The following is a 16,436-nucleotide window of genomic DNA, read 5'->3' on the forward strand; positions in this document are numbered from 1 at the left end:
TTTGCTTATGTCAGTATGGTCTTGCAGATGAGCTCTATAGTGTAAGCAGTTATGTAGCTGTAGGCAATAATTCTATATATTAGCTTTAGGCTTTTGTGCCATTTTTAGAAGTCGTATGTTGCTTTTTCTAAACCTAAATTCCTGAAATATTCTACGATTTTTATTTTTTAAGAATTTACCCACAGGTGTCTATATTTCTTAAATATCAAACCTCTTTAAAAATCAGCTGTATAAAGAAAACAACACAATATTTAATAAAACTCTGGTAGCCATTGGGTGATGCAATGTGATGTGCCACATTATGTTTTTTAACAGGTTTTAAAATTGGATTTTAAGCCTCTGCAGCTCTTATTAAATTACTCCTTGTTAGGATTTTATATTTATGTGAGAGTCCACTTTTAATGTTTAACCCAAAGCAAATGTTTAGCTCTCAGATTAGAGAGGGCTGCTGTCAGTTGGCTGCTCCCTCTGCAGTGACTGATAGATAAGTTCATTACAGTGTGTTGAATGTGCCCCTTCTAATGAGGATCCATCAGTCCACTTGAGACAACATGGCCTCCTAAAGAGAAATCAATCACTGCTGCTGTTTAACAAATAAAAAGACCCACCATTTACCTTTCAGCTCATGATGCTTCAGGAGGAAAACGATCATTTGTAACGTGGATGGATTAAAATTAACGCAGGAAGCATCATTGAAAATGAAAAACTCTGAAGCTCTTAATTAATATTAAAGGTAAAAGTGCCCTATAGTTTTTCAGTTAAAGCCTTCATATATTTATAAATGATATATAAATATTGTCATGATAAATCTGAAAATGATTTCTTCAGGATTTTAAGAAACTTGATTTTTTTAAATCTAAAATTCGTTCAATAATAATAAAAAAAAGGGCGCCTGTAGCTGCAGTTTGCATTGTTGCTGTTCTCATTTTTCAGACTGGATTGCTGTGTTTGAACACCGTAGGCCACATTTTTCATTCTAACAGGAGAAAATAATCCCTAAACAGTTTTTTTTCGCGACCATGCAAACACTGTTCCTCTCCTCTCTGAGCAATAACGATTCCATGCGGATTCAAGCTTTCGTATAAAGCGATTTATTAGGTCAATATACTTTACAGTTGTCCCTTGTTTGGTCATTATTTCCTTCACATCTTTTCTCTTTTTTTCACAAATAGCTGTCAAAGGTGGTTCCTACAGTCGCCAAACAAAATGTCAAAACGTCTTTACATGCAAATGTGCTCAAGAAATTGTACGAAACACAAAACAGAACAAAACAAAACAAAAAAAGTCAGCTTCACCAAATGAGGACATGCACATAACCAACAGAACATTTTGGCCCTACATATAAATACTTAAAAAAATCTTTACAGTCTCATCTCATAGTGCCCATTTGTACCAATTTTTACCCATTTATATTTACATATTCACAGAGCAATAAATAAAAATGACAGCATGGTGTCAGATCATTGACCTGTCTGCGAGCAAATCTTCCCCTCTGCTCAGTCTCACCTCTCAGACAAAATAATCGGATCCTCCTTTTTGTGCTTCATGCGTTCAACAAATCAGCGGAACATAGAGTCAATGTGTTTGTTTGTTTTTTTCTTATTATTATTGATATTCTGGAGCTTTTCATCTGAGTTCAAGGCCTGGTCCCTTGCTCTATTTGTTGATGCTGACTCCTCACAGCGAACCTGTTGACGTGCACAGGGATGGGGACCACAATTTTGGGGTTTCTCACCGGTTCCCCTGACCGGTTGTTCACGTTGCCGGCTTTGATCCGTTTCCACTTGGCCCTGCGGTTCTGAAACCAGATCTTCACCTGCACCTCGCTCAGTTTAAGTGCGTGCGCGATCTGGGAGCGTTCGGTCAGGGAAAGGTACTTTTTACAGTGAAACTCCTTTTCAAGTTCCAGCAGCTGCTCGCTCGTAAAAGCTGTTCGTCTCCTCCGGCTCTTCCCCGCCGAGGTGCCGGTCGGCAGCGCCTCCTGCGAGCCGGTTTTTAGTTTGCTCTTCTGGGACAGGGAGCCACAGTTGTTCCCGTCCGAGAAGCTCTCGTTCTCGCTGTCCGCGGAGCTGTCCTCTCGGTCACTGCAAACGGTGTCCGCCGATTTTAGGTCCAGCTTCTCGTCGTCCGAGCTGTACAGTTTGGTCTCACCTGAAACGTGAAGAGAGAGAGGACGCGCGCGTTCACAGTGAGTCACTTGGTGAGTGCGCAAGCCAAAAGAGACCATTACGCACAACATTAGACATCAATCATTGCCTGTTTTAGGAGGCTGGTAGAGATAATAGCCGAGAACAAAAATTGCTGGAAAAAAAACACTTAATTTTTTAATTTTAATTTTTAGAAGTTGCAACATTATCTGAAGTCACGCTGGACCATTAAAGCTGTCGTGTGTGTGTGTGTGTTTGTGTGTGTGTGTGTGTGTGTGAACACTGAGTTGTTCTCCAAGTTTCCTCTGCAGCTGTTTGTGGCAACTTACAACAGGTTTAATTTCATCTCCCCGCAAAATCATTCTTCTGCAGCTGTGTTAAGATGAGGCTCAGCACGCTCTCCAGTTTGTCATTCTGATAATATGAAGCACTGTTCAGAAATAATTCCAAACACAGCCTGTTCTTCAAAAATGAATTAACTGAAACGACAGATTTTATAGCTTCACTGTCATCACGTTGCATCCCCAAGAACTTGGAAAATAATAAATGTGTTGTCATCATTGTTTGTCACTGATATAAGATGGCTTTCGCTTTTAATTTGAATGCATCTCTGAGACTGAACATAAACAATATCTGCTTTAACGCATTTTACGCACAATCGTCACTTTTTACGCAACAGCTTTGACTCTATGATTTTAAAAAACACCCCAAAGTGAAAGGAATGTGGCCGAGCTTACCTGATATTGTTTGGAAAGTTTCCGAGAAGTTCAGCAGCTCGGAGCTCTTGTCCCGGCTGTGCAGCTCGTCGGAGTGCGGACTTTCCTGCCTCCTTGCTCCGGGATCGGCGGCGCTTAAACGGGGACCTGGGAGTTCTTGTGGCGGGTAGAAACTGTCCGGAGGATCCGAGAAACTCGGCATCGTCGTGGTGAGCGCCACCATGGACGGCACCCCCTGTCCCAAACTGGCACAGAACGTGTTCGTGAGCCGCCCCGCAAAAGAAGCCAAAGGCGCGAGTGGCGGTATACCAGACGATAAAGGCGAGTGGGATAAAGCTTGTGGAATAACCAAAGGTCTGTACGGCATGAACATAGGATAGCCCGTGTAGAGCAGGTGTCCCGGTCTGGGCTGAGGGGTCCCGATCAGAGAATCGATTGAGAACGCCGTCCCTTGGCCGCCTGGTCTCTGCATTTTGCAGGCAAACACGTTTATTTGGTGGAAACTTGAGAGCAGGTGTCCTTCTCCTCGGCGACGCGCAAAAACTTTCAGTGCAGAGACAGAGTGAGCTGAAAGTAGATCCTCTGCCGTACTGTCATCCCGTATCTGCCTGGACCGCTTTTCCGGATCTCTGCACTCTGTACGCGTCGGTCAGTCGGGCGCTTTGTTGTGGGCCCCGCCGCTACCTTTCCCCTCTTATTTGTCACACACTGAGACATAAACACACGCTCTCTCTATCTATCTACCTCTCCCCTCTCTGCAACTCCTCCCTCCGCCCCTCTCCGACGCATCGTGTGTGTGTGAGTGTGTGTGTGTGCGCGCAGAGAGAGAGGGCGAGAGCGCATTGGTTATCATCTGCAATACAAGAGGAATGAAAAGGGGGTGTTTCCCTGGGGGCTCATCCATCTTCCTCAAATTACGCTTCATTTCCTTATTCAGCCTCTGACTTTTTGGCCGTCTTGAGAGGCGGTAGTTTCCCAGTGGAGACCAAATAGACGGGTCGCACCCCCAGCCCTCCTCCCCTTTTGCCAGGTTCACCATTGACTGCAAAACGGTGTGAGAGACTGCTCCAGCCCTTCCCCTTCTATAATCGTTGACCACACCAACCCAATCAGCTATTATTAATTTTGATTGATGATAAGTAATTACTCTGGATGCAAGGGACAGCGTAAAACAACGGCGGCTTTTGTTGAAATATTGGGGCCGATGGGCATCAGAGTCAGGAGGGAGGAGAGGCAGATGTTCCTCCGCTCTCCGGCCCATTCTCCGTGGCTGAAACACCAAAGCGTTCGGCCGCGGAGAAAGAAGTGCTGCAACAATTGTTCCCTGGAGAGAGATACTCTGCGCGAAATTAGATTCGGATAAAAGGCGTTTACGCGAGGTCAACTGCAGTGTGGACGCGGACGCGCAGCGGCCAAAGTCAAACGTGCTTGAACTAATTTAAAGAAAACCTGTGAACGACCAACTTTAACGTCTCTCACCGACGATTCGTCAGCTAAATCATCCCTAAAAGGCTTTCTATAAATTAAATAACGCACATTTTGCTTTGCGCTTTGCTGGGGGGTAATGGAATTGTAATTCATCCCTGATCAAAAATGCATGTGGAGGAGAGAAAAAAAGAAGAAGCACTTTTCTCTTTTCTTTAAGCACTGGTTCAATCGCAGATCATTTCACCTTTTAAATGGCAATGGGAACTGATGATGATTAGCCCTATTGAGTCCTGGGTGCCCGGGCTCTCCAACTGGTCGTCTGATTGCATGAGGACATAAACATATCACCACCGACTCTGATTAGCAGTGGAGGGCCAGGCCAGGCTAATTCTTGTAATTGCAAGTGACTTCAGCAGCACCTCTCTTTGATCTATTGAAACCATTTGCCGAGCCCCCACCCCCACCCCACACCCCCTCTCTGCTCCCCTTCACACTTTTTTTTATTAACGAGTCTTTACTCACAGTCACCAAATCAATTTATATTCAGATAGAATATTTATTATTTTGATCTATTTTATTCTCTTAAAAGTCTTATTCACAATAGCTGAAGCAGGCCTGATAAAAACTCCTACCATCTGTGATTAACAAAAGGCCCTACATATTTTAATTATCACAAGAGGAGATCTGCAATCTTGTCACTGCTTTTTTTCAATATAAGGTAAACTGAGAAAATGAAGTCTGCAGATAATTGTCATTTTGCTAAATGCGGCCATAATGATCCCTCCAGGTTAACTTTTTATCCCGCAGATGACTGATGGGGGAGACTGGCAGGTGTAACTCGCTGAACTCTTGTCGTTTGTCTCTTTCTCGTGCCGCCGCCTTGTCAAAGCCTTTCATTAATTTCTGAAGCGGAGGTTAAAGAAGAACAACCTGATCGGAATTTCTGGATAACAGCACAAATTACACCAAGTCCAAAGGTTTTCAACATTATTTAATACACTTGCAATTTGTTTTTAATGCTGAACTTCCCGCTGGCCCTTTCAATCTTAAGTTTTTGACGACAAAGCCTTAATGTGATTTTATTAAAATGATTTTTTTGTCATTAATATTCTTCTTCTATTGGACTACAAGCAAAAGCATGAGAGAAGAAAGCGAAAATATAAAACATCAAGAAATCAGAAAGGAATACTGACTAGATAGCATGGCCATGGTGGCATATATAATTTTATGTTTTATGTTTATGTATTTTTGTGATAAAAAACGCCGAATCACTATCATATCGGTGGGAATAATTACATATGCAAATATTTTATGGCAATATACAACACATCATCATTACTGCCATTTACATCAAACTGCCATGATAATTATTATATAGAAAAATACAAGCATCTGAGAAGTTTTACTATCAAGTGCACACTTAAAAAAAAGATGTCATCATAAAATTAATAAAATATAAAATATACAATTTCGTATCTGCCATTATACTTTAACAACTCAAGTCTATAGCTCCCTCTTGTGGTGCAACATCAAACATGAACTGTGCTGACAGATTGATCCGGAATAGAAGTGTCAGAGACAAGCAGCTGCTTCTGAGAAGCTTATAAAATGGACTTAACATATGAAGCGTACTGGCTTATAGTGCTACAGCTGATGTTACTAGTTTAATTCTGGTCCAGACTGCAGTCATACTGTGAACAGCTGCTGCTTTTCTATCAGCACTCAGTCTTGACCAGCACTTACTACAGGCGGCTTTCAGTGGACATAGCCTCTGTACTCCAGGAGCAGGTAGTTCTTGAGGAAAGTGGGCAGACCAAGTTTAGGGACCACTTCGTGCACCCGCTTAGACAGGAAGCTCCTCAATCTGCAGCGTGCCAAGTGCTGCAGGGAGCGAGGAGTCAGTTCCAGAGAGAAGATGGACTGGTAGAACTCTTTGTGCTCCTGGTTGGATAAAAACGCAGATGAACATGAGATCATTCACTGAAGCACTTGTCTCACTTTGCAGTCATTGTAATATTTTGAAATGTAGAAGCTGTATTAAATATACATCCAGCAGGCAATTCATCTACCATTAGCTATGTCCTACTGTAGCCCTCTGTGAATATCAAATATCACAATGCAGCAATAAGCATCCTGCACTACCTACAAATCACATTTCATTTTTTTCTTTGTGCATGTTTTATGATTTTAATGTGTTTGTGCATTAATTCTGCATTTAAAGGCTGTATCTCAGAGTTTCCTTTACCACTGAATATGTGTGGTAGGTCGTAATTAAGTTTAAGAAAACTATTAAAATCAAATTGATCAGCACTGATTCTAGAGTTTCCACGGTCTTGGAGCTGTACAGATAATGTGCCCAAAACCTGCAACATTTGGTGAAAATACCATAAAAAATAAATAAGATGAAGAATGTGCCAATGTATATAAAAAAAACATCCAATCTAAAAACACTCACAGTGGTCAAACCTTACTGGTGAATACATTATTTAACACGCTTGCCTTAAAGACCTCAGGTGGCACAGACTCAACCCAGGTGTCTGTGACTTTGAGGTGACTGTAGGCGTTCAGAAGAACCTCAACGGTGCGTGGAGACTCGGAGCAGTGATTCAAAACCTAAAGAAGCACCACAACACAGAGCAAAGCCAGAGGATTCATATTATAATCATTTAAGTTCATGAGCGAGCTTGTGACTCCATAGAACTGAAGAAATAAAGTAATTAAACACTTGTGAAATGAACAGATTGGTCTTCCCTCCAGGGGTTTAACTGGAAATTATGCAATTAGTGCTAATTAATCTCCTATTAACACTTGCCTAATTAGGAACCAGGCATTTCGTCTAGTGCACGTGGGTTTACTGATAGTTGTAGTCTGTTTCCCGCAGAGAGTGCAACACTTCATGTTGTGTCATGAAATGGGAATGATTTGAATGTGAAGTTGCGAAGTCTGGAATATTGCAAGGAACAGTTAAGTGTTGCAAGACTCTTTTTTCCAAGGTGTTACATGTGCAGCACTCGCTAATTATGCAAAATGAGCCACCTTGATGAATAATTGGTTGGTAGTGCAAATACAATATACAGCTACAAACCAATCTGGAAGGCATTATCCCGTGTGAAATGCATGCACACAAAATGTATCCTTTAGTAGTTAGATAACATGATTTCCCACCATGGGCAGAGCTCCAGGCCACACCCGAATAGAGCCATGGTTGAGCAGGGCACGGACGATCCTCTCAGGCTCATGGGGAATCTTGTAGCACACCACCTTCAGGATATTGTGCATGGGAGCCTCGCCACCGTAGTCCATCTCATTAACGTCAGCGCCGTTTGCCAGCAGCAGATCCACAATGTCCGGATTTGCATTCTTACAGGCCAAGTGCAAAGGACTACGTTTGTCCTGGTCCGTAGTGTGGACGTCGGCCCCTGCCCCCAGCAGCACCTTGCACACCTTGAAGTAATGCTGAAGTTCCTCCACCTCCTGGCGTTGTGAACAGGCACTGTTCAGGGGCGTGAGGCCCTCAAAATTCGGTTTGTCCACAGCAGCTCCGTAGCGCAGGTAGAGCTCAGTGTGGTCTGGGAGGCCGTTCCTGGCTGCCACGTGTAAGGGAGTGTCATCTTCATCTACAGAGCGACCATTGATTGCGGCACCATACTGAAGGAGATACTTGGCACATCTGCAGGAAGAATTACAGAATCCTGTTTTGTAACATAACACAAGTTATGTTCCCATGTACACATTAGATCTGTGGTTCACAGCCTTTTCTTTTTGTTGTTGTTCGATTCATAATCTGTCAGCTCAAGTACAGTCATCAGGATGTCATTTAACACCATTATGTATAGAAAAATGGATATTATTATAATAATTTTCCAGTGATACTGAATTAGTTCATGTTTAGACTGGATCTCTTTTGTTGCCAGTGGATTTGATCAAGTTTCTGTTATTAACAATGATTAGCTATCCACACTTTCAACCATTCAACTGACACGATCTTCCTCTGACAACCCTGATTCCAAAATAGTTGGGACATTGTGTAAAACATAAATAAAATGACTATGATGACTTGCTAATCCTCTTTGACATACACTCAACTGGAAACAGTAAAAAGACAATATATTTTAATGTTTCACCTCATCAGCTTCATTGATTTTTGTAAATATGAATTAATTTGATGCAGCAACATGTTTCAAACAAGTTTTGACAGGCGCAACCAAAGACTGGGAAAGTTGTGGAACGCTCCAAAAACACCTGTTTGGAACATTCCACAGGTAAACAGGTTGATTGGTAACAGGTGATAGTATCATGATTGGGTGTGAAAGGAGCATCCTGGAAAGGCTCAGTCGCTCACAAGCGAGGATGGAGCGAGGTTCACCACTTTGTGAACACATGATTGGATAAATGATGTTACTACATGGGCTCAGGAGCACTTTGTAAAACTGTTGTCAGTAAACACAGTTTGTTTGCAAATGATTACATTCTGTTTTTATGTTTTACAAAGCGCCCCCGCTTTTTTGGAATCTGCGTTGCACAAAACTTGACTTCCATCCTTCTTTACTCACTCAAGGGATTCTGGGCTTGTACAAACGTGCAAAGGCATGAGGCCGTCTTCAGAGACAGCATTGGCGTTGGCACCGTGGACCAGCAGCAGTTTGGTACACTCTGGCTGGCAGTTTTCACAGGACTCATGCAGGGCAGTGGTGCCCCCAGGTGCCAGGTCTACATTGGCCCCACGCTGCAGCAGGAGTCTCAGGCAGTCCGAGAAGCCTCGGCCGGCGGTGATGTGTAGCGGTGTGGTCAGCTCCTGCTCATAACTCAGCGACCATAGTCCTGCCAGTAGGGAGAATGAAGGCATAATGTTAACTTTAATCGTTGTAAATAAGAAGATATAAGTAAAAAGAGTCCTTTAGGTGTCAATTGGGAGACTTTTCAAAGTATTAGTGGTTGCACGACTCTTCTCAGTACCCGATAACACTGAATAAAAGACCATAACTTTTTTGCATAACTGTCAACAGTTTGATGCAATCTAAGTGCTGATAAACCTACTCAGGCATCTGTAGTTAAATCTGAAGTTCTTCCATTCTTCTACGTTGCTGGTATCATAAATGGCGTCGATAAGGTAGTCATACTCGTCATCATCCACGATGCTGAGAATCGTCAGCTCATCGCCCACAAGCAGGGAGTTCCAGAACTGTAAGACACAGCCCGTGGCTTTGGCTGTGGCGATCACGTCATTGCGGTACGTCTTTGGTTTGCGCCACTTAACCTTTGGTGCTACATAAGCCATACTAGCGCTGACTAGCTTGTCGACTAGTAGGGTGATTTCTCCTGCAGGAAAAAAGCACTAATGCAGGTTGTTTGTGCACACAGGGCTATTTCAGTGAGGTGATATGTGATATTTTGGTTGACCCGCTTAACTTTGCCAGTTCAGTGGTATGGGAGCCACTGGCTGGTGTGCTACATGTCATCTGGCCACTGATTCAGCAAATCCACTGAAGTCAACAAACAATGCTGTGTTGCATTCAGCAAACTTTGAAGAAACACATTGTCCTGACAAATAGAATGATTTTGGGAACCTCCTGGTTTGCACAGGCCCATTATTCATGTTATGTATTCAACCGACATTTTTAGGAGTCTGCAACTTGGATTTCCAGGGACTCAACAAGCCCAAACTGAGTCAAAATGTTAGTCTTCTGCAAATTAAAAAGACAAGCAGCTTTTTTTGTTTCCAGTGAAAGGTCACAATCAAATCCAGTGTGATTATGTGGTGGGCACGTGGTGGTGTCTATAAATATTGCCTTGTGCTCTGTCCGTCTAAAAATATTGCATCCCTGCCTCTTTAAAAGATGCCTCAGGGTGAGATGCGCTGGTTACATATTGCTCGTAGGTGCATATTAAAATCTTTTTAAAGCAGTGATTTCCTTTCTGTCTTTTCCACACACAAGTAACATGTGGCACCTCCGTCAAAACAAAAAGTCCCTTTAAAATCCAATCATTGATGCTATAGTCTTCAGGAAATACAATAAAGCTACTTAGCTGAGCCAAATCATATTAATCCCTTAATTAATTCCTAATGAAGACAGATGTTGTCTCCTACCTTCCCCTTCGGCGACCCAGCGCATGTCCCCTCCTTGTGGCTCAATGATGAGGTTTGCTGTGGATCCTCTAGGAAAGAGGTGCTGCATAGCCTCCAGGTCTCCTGTATACAGAGCGTTCTGGACGACCACATCTTGGCAGACAGCTGCTGGCAGGGCAGTGCCGGACCTCAGCTGTGCCCTGTCCCTGACCTCCTTTTTCAGCATATAGCTGTTGAGGTGATGGGAGGCCACCTGCTTCTTGTACTTGTATCTCTCCAGCATGGCCTCATCGAGTTCAAGGGAGCGCAGGGCCATGGGTGTGAAGACAAAGCTGCCTCGCGACATGCTGAATGGCTTGCCTCTCACAGAGAAAAGTGGTTGGAGATTGTCTAAAAGGGCCTGTCTCTCTGATTCTGTTGTTGTCTCCCTCTCTCTGGCTAATGTCCACTATGTGCCTGCCGGCTGTTCGCAGGGTTGGTTCACAGAGTTGTTTTGATATTTGGTATGAGACCCTCCCTGCAGTGTGACAAGTAATGCTATTTTTATGTCTCACATGCAGCCACTCGAGCCTCTCCTGTTTGCCTTCAGCAAAGTTACAGCCATGAAGCTTCTCTGCCAGGCTGCAAGTATCAAATGAGTTGAATAAACTCATGTTTTATAGCTAAAAACCATGTTGTTTTTCGGTGTGTTCTTTTAAAATTACACAGTGTCTTATCAGACTCAACCTAAGCAAATTGGAGGCTAGCCTCTGGCTTTAAAAATGTAATGTACGTAACATTTTATTTACATATTTTAAAGTTCAGCACGGAAAAAAATTTATTTATTCCAGATATTTTTGTGTGTTTTTCTACATCCTGCTTTATATGTGCTGAGCAAGAAGAGTTCATGTGGGTCAGGTCTATGGATTAGAAACATCTATGATTCTTAGCAGAGCTTTCACTGTTCAACTTATTAAATAAATTTAAATGCAGACAATTAAGCAACAAAGTCAAATTTTGTCTTAAATTTGATATTTTAAGGAAGAGCAAATAAGAATGCCCTATTTGTGAGCTGTTGTGAGTGTGTGTTTGCAAAATGTCTATTTCAGCACAGTATTTTTCTTTTCACGAGCCTTAATGGATTTTATGTATGCACATGGCTCCCTCCATTAGAACATTAGCCTGAAAGACAACCGCTGTGTCACTCTGCCCCACGTGTAGTGTTCTGATGGCGGAGGGACGGCGCATAATTAAGCCTCTTAAGCCTACTCGCTAAGCTTCTGACAAACATCTCTTTTTGACTGATGGAGCACCATTTTTCAGAGCTGGTAGAAATTCTACCCAGTAGCAAAGCTGATCCCATCTTTTAAGTCTCTACACACCAATGACAGGCTTTCATGGCTGGCATGGTTCAGAATTATCTTTGACACTGATTACCTTAAGCTGTCATCTGATCTGATATCTCCATGTATTAAAATTTGCTGTATTTGATACACAATGTATTTAAACAGCACATATTTTATTGTCTGTTTATCCACCTCTGTGCTGGAGTCCATCAAGGTGCACGTAAGCTCTGTGGAAAACAAGGTCTGCACCACAGGTGGAGAAGTGCATGACATTCGCGGGGAGGTTTTACCTTCTTTCCCATTTGAAGACAGAAGCATCGCTGCATCTCATCTATACCTTAACGACTGTTCTGGTATGGAAATCAAGGTCATTTATTTTATGTTACAGTTTGGTAATAGATGCCACATTAAACTGAAGGCGAGTAAGAGTTTCAACTTTGAAAACACACATTACCAGAGAGAGACTAGGAATATTGTTTTTGCGGCTGGAGTACATCCTTTTAAATGATATACATAATGAGTTTATAATATGCATCTGGGCTACCTCCTCTCTACTTTGATGTCTTCCAAATGGCCCGGGTGTCATCAGCAAAACATGTAGGCACTTTCCCGCCTCATTGACTCCCAAATGTATTTTAAATATCATTCCTGGTAACGCAATTATTTAAAACGCTGAACTAAACACTTACTAATGGGGAAAAAGACAGCGACTTCGATAAATTCATTTCTCAAATGGTGGGCATTCATGTTTCTCTTTTTTTTCTCTCTCTCTGTGAAGCGAAGGCAACTCTGATGGCGACAAAAAAACATCAGCAGTAGTAACACCCCCTGCCCTCACAGCCCCCCGTGGACATATTAAATCTTTGGTTTCCTCACATTACCCACCAGTAGCTGCCTCTCCAAGGTTTTCTGCATTGTGGTCAACCTCCTTCCTCTCCGAAGGCGGTAAGAGGCTGGACATCAGCAACAGCCCTGACGAGAGTGAGGCACTTCATTTATTGCAATCATAGGCAATTAGTTCCCTCTGATTATGTGCCTCTTAATGCTGTTTTGAGTACTGTGGCACACAGTAATACAGAAAGAGATTAAACTATAGCCCTCCCTCCACACTGAGCAGTCATTTAATATACTGAGAACATAATGAAATGTACACAGTAATTACAGTAATATTAAATGCTAATGGGTTTGCAATTGGATCTGTTGTTAGTTTAAGACAGAGTCAGTGCACCCAAAGAAAGTCTAAGTTTAGAGAGCGCATCACCATGACATCAGAGCACCCAATTATCCATCAGGTGTTTCTTATTTTAGCGATTTATGTGTTACTTATTGTTGTTCCTGTCAGACGAAGCCAGAGCATGTCTGGTATATGGGCAATTCTGTGCTAGAAAAAGAGCAATTAATAAGTAATTTACACATTTCAGTTCACATTTTGGGAGATAAAGAGAAATAAGCTCTGAAGTTTGTGTTCCATTGGTAGAATAACTGGGGGGTCACCATGGAAACATGATAAGACATAATGAGCGTGCTTAATTGACTTGTAGCATTATCTAAAGGGAAGCTAGTTGCTTCATTTGTGCATGGTTCTGATTTAAATCTTGGCTTATTCTTAATATCATATTGACTCTGAGCGTCCATACAGACACGTTAAAGTCGACACACATAGTCTGCTTTAAGTCTTCGATGCCATTAAAGCACCTCTGATAGCCAATCAACACTGGTTTACTTCCATATATATGGCTCATCAGTGTTGACAACAGGGCTTAGACAAGGTGCCCCATTTTCAGATCTCCCCCAGGTCTCATCATGATGCTCGAGATGTTGGTGGAGAACCTAAATGAATTTATAGAGCCTTGAATTGAACAGTAGCCCCAAACTATTCTGTGGAAGCATGATTACTTTTTCTGTACTCTTTCGCTCTGAGCCCACTACCTATAATGTATGGTATCGGTCTTTGCAGATTCCAATTGTCTCTCAATGCACTGATCACCACGCAAATAGCCCTCTGTTTCATCATGACAATTGAGAGGTTCATATTTCAGCCTAATAGTCCCGTATAACTTTAACCATCTATCACAACCTCATTTCATTGCGGTTGCAGTTAATACGCGCTTCCCTGCCAAGTGGAACATTTTCTAATGATGCACTCTCACATGAAAACAAGGCAAGCCAGCCCGTGCTCTGCATCACTCACTAATGCACCCATCCATAATGTGTTCATAGCAGTCTGCTAAAGGAGACAGCGATGACTACCGCTTGGCACGGGCATGAGAGGGGATATGGGGAAGTGTGCAAGATACAGAACCTAAATGGCTATGATAATCAGGAACAAAGTCACTGCCATCAGAGACTGTATCGCCCTCATAATAACATCTGTAGATTTCATATCATTACCAAGAATACCGGGAAACATCTAAAATGGGTATCTCAACAATAACAGTCAGTGGTGGGAGTCACATCCAAGTGCATTATCACAGCGAGCCCGGCTTTGTAGGATGTTGACAAGGGTCGCCTAATAGGTGTATGTAAAGCCTGATGTAAACACTATCCTAATTAGAGAGACCTTTATCAGTTCCTCCATTTTATGCAGATTGGACTGGTGCAAACGCTCGTGTGATTATCCTGTAATCAAGTACTATTCAGCTGACGGCGTCGTCTTTTAAAACCTGATTGGAATACATAACAAGAATACAATGTTGCATTCCTTCCTTTGCCAGTTTGTATATATGTCCCTTTTTAAAGCTGGCCTCAAAGACTTGCCATTGCAGCTGGCACAAAAATGCTCTGTGAATGTGATCTTTGACTTTTTTTTTTTACCTTTGTTGATGTGGATGTGTCAGTTTCTCAATATTAATGTTATTTTCATCTTTTAATTCATTCACATTTTTTATATAACATAATATAACATACATCCTATGCTACTGATATTTTTGTTGCGGCCTAGGGATCGAACAAGAGACGTCACTTCCGGTTACCATATTTGTTTGGACAGCCGCACTTCAGAAGTAAGTAAAAAAAAAAAACAATTGTCGCAGGCGGGATATTTGTTTTGTTGTAGCTGGATAGAGACATATAGAAGTGTCTTCAAAATATCGGCAGGTGTTTTGAAACAACACTTTGTTTTTGTTTGAAAGCTTGACGGGTAAACGCAAACATGGTAATGTTAGCCTTGCCTTTCATCATTAGTGCTGCTATGACAACAACGTACCCTAGCTAGAATACTGGTTCAGAAGTCACTTTTTGCGAACGTGCTAGCTAGCTAGCTGTGGCCACTGAGTACTAGCTAAGTACTTGTAGTCGCATCAATTAACTCAAGAGTTTCTTTCCCATCACATTTTCGATGTCTCCAAGCCATTGCAGAGGAGTAGTGTGACATTAAATGGATGCAATGCTAAAATCGATAAGGGATTAGCTGACTGACAGCAGCTAAACTTCGATCTATGCTAGCTCCAGCTTGTTATCAGCAGTTAACCCTTCCAACGTCGCAGCCACCCGCTTAATTCCACATCTGTAAGGTAGTAGGGCTGGTGTACTTAATGCATCCTTGTTTGTGTTGTTAATAGAGGTGCCTTTGATTTTGGACTGAAAATTGTAGGAAGATTCAAAACAAAGCTAGTTGGATGTCAAACTATTTTCGTAATTAGAAATGTGTAATTTGTCATCTCTGGTATATTGTGATCAGAATTTGAGGCTATGAAATATGTACTGCGTTTCAGCTGTTATCTTCAGTGTGGGCTTAGTTAAGATGTTAAGAGTTTTATTGAAAAAAAGTCACAATGTGAAGATAAGGAATCAAGCGGTTGATTAGAAACATCTTTTAATTTCCTTTTTATGTGTCTTACAGAGCGCTGTTGAAGTGGTCACTCAAAGCACAACCTGAGAGCTAGATATTTAATAGTGCTGAGCAAATGAAATATTAAGGATCAATGAAGCGTCATACTGGTGCATGCGGTTTATTGTAACATTGCACAGTTAGTTTCAAATACCAGTTCTATAGTGCATCAGAAAATAGGAACATTTGTAGCTTTAAAGTACAAAAGTAGCTTTTAAACTGAAAAGAAAATACATCTGACAGTAATCTTGGATGCATGTCATCTCCTTCATAGGGCTGTATATCAAAAGACACACTCAATACGCCTGTAATATAAAATGTGAAATTACCCCATCTAGTGGCTAATGCCGGCATGTTACTGCTTTTCAGAAAAGGGATTAAAAATAAAAATAAGCTTTTTTGTGTTATGTAAATCACCCGGTTTACAAATCCACTGATGCACATGGTTGAAATCCTTATAACGACTTGCAGTGCGTTGAATGCTTCATTTGGAGCTGGTGTACTTTGTGACCGCCTTGGTGCCCTCGGACACGGCGTGTTTAGCCAGCTCCCCGGGCAGCAGCAGCCTCACCGCCGTCTGCACCTCTCTGCTGGTGATGGTGGAGCGTTTATTGTACAGAGCCAGCCGGGACGCCTCTGTGGCGATCCTCTCAAACAGGTCATTCACGAAGGAGTTCATGATGCTCATGGCTTTGCTTGAAATCCCCGTGTCGGGATGAACCTTTTGAGAGCAGAAGGGAAAATGCTGTTAGTCCATTAAACCAGGGAAACCGAAGCAGTTGAAACTTCGTCGTTCTCTTCCTCACCCACCTGTTTCAAAACTTTATAGATGTACATCGCGTAAGTCTCTCTTCGTCTAGACTTCCTCTTCGCCTTTTTCTCACTCGAACTCTTCCCCTTCTTTCGAGAGATATCATTAGTCAT

General features: G+C 42.2%; 3 protein-coding genes across 3 annotated transcripts; all 3 read right to left on the reverse strand.

Moving 5' to 3' along the window:
• Positions 1 to 1,636: 1,636 nt before the first annotated feature.
• Positions 1,637 to 9,391, reverse strand: gbx1 (gastrulation brain homeobox 1). Its single transcript, XM_041949646.1, has 3 exons — positions 9,381 to 9,391; positions 2,885 to 3,336; positions 1,637 to 2,151 (listed from the first exon to the last, which is right to left on the reverse strand). The coding sequence occupies exons 1-3, from the start codon at positions 9,383 to 9,385 to the stop codon at positions 1,637 to 1,639; spliced, it is 972 nt and encodes a 323-aa protein (XP_041805580.1). The 5' UTR covers positions 9,386 to 9,391.
• On the reverse strand, positions 5,422 to 10,704 carry asb10 (ankyrin repeat and SOCS box containing 10). The gene is made up of 5 exons (XM_041949645.1): positions 10,380 to 10,704; positions 8,845 to 9,112; positions 7,457 to 7,961; positions 6,791 to 6,904; positions 5,422 to 6,232 (listed from the first exon to the last, which is right to left on the reverse strand). Exons 1-5 carry the CDS (start codon positions 10,702 to 10,704, stop codon positions 6,047 to 6,049), a joined length of 1,398 nt encoding a protein of 465 aa, XP_041805579.1. The 3' UTR covers positions 5,422 to 6,046.
• Positions 10,705 to 15,996: 5,292 nt separating this feature from the next.
• zgc:92591 lies at positions 15,997 to 16,436 on the reverse strand. The gene is made up of 2 exons (XM_041949897.1): positions 16,323 to 16,436; positions 15,997 to 16,233 (listed from the first exon to the last, which is right to left on the reverse strand). Exons 1-2 carry the CDS (start codon positions 16,434 to 16,436, stop codon positions 15,997 to 15,999), a joined length of 351 nt encoding a protein of 116 aa, XP_041805831.1.

The sequence above is a fragment of the Chelmon rostratus genome, chromosome 12 (genome assembly GCF_017976325.1).
Source record: "Chelmon rostratus isolate fCheRos1 chromosome 12, fCheRos1.pri, whole genome shotgun sequence".
Lineage (NCBI taxonomy): Eukaryota > Metazoa > Chordata > Actinopteri > Chaetodontiformes > Chaetodontidae > Chelmon > Chelmon rostratus.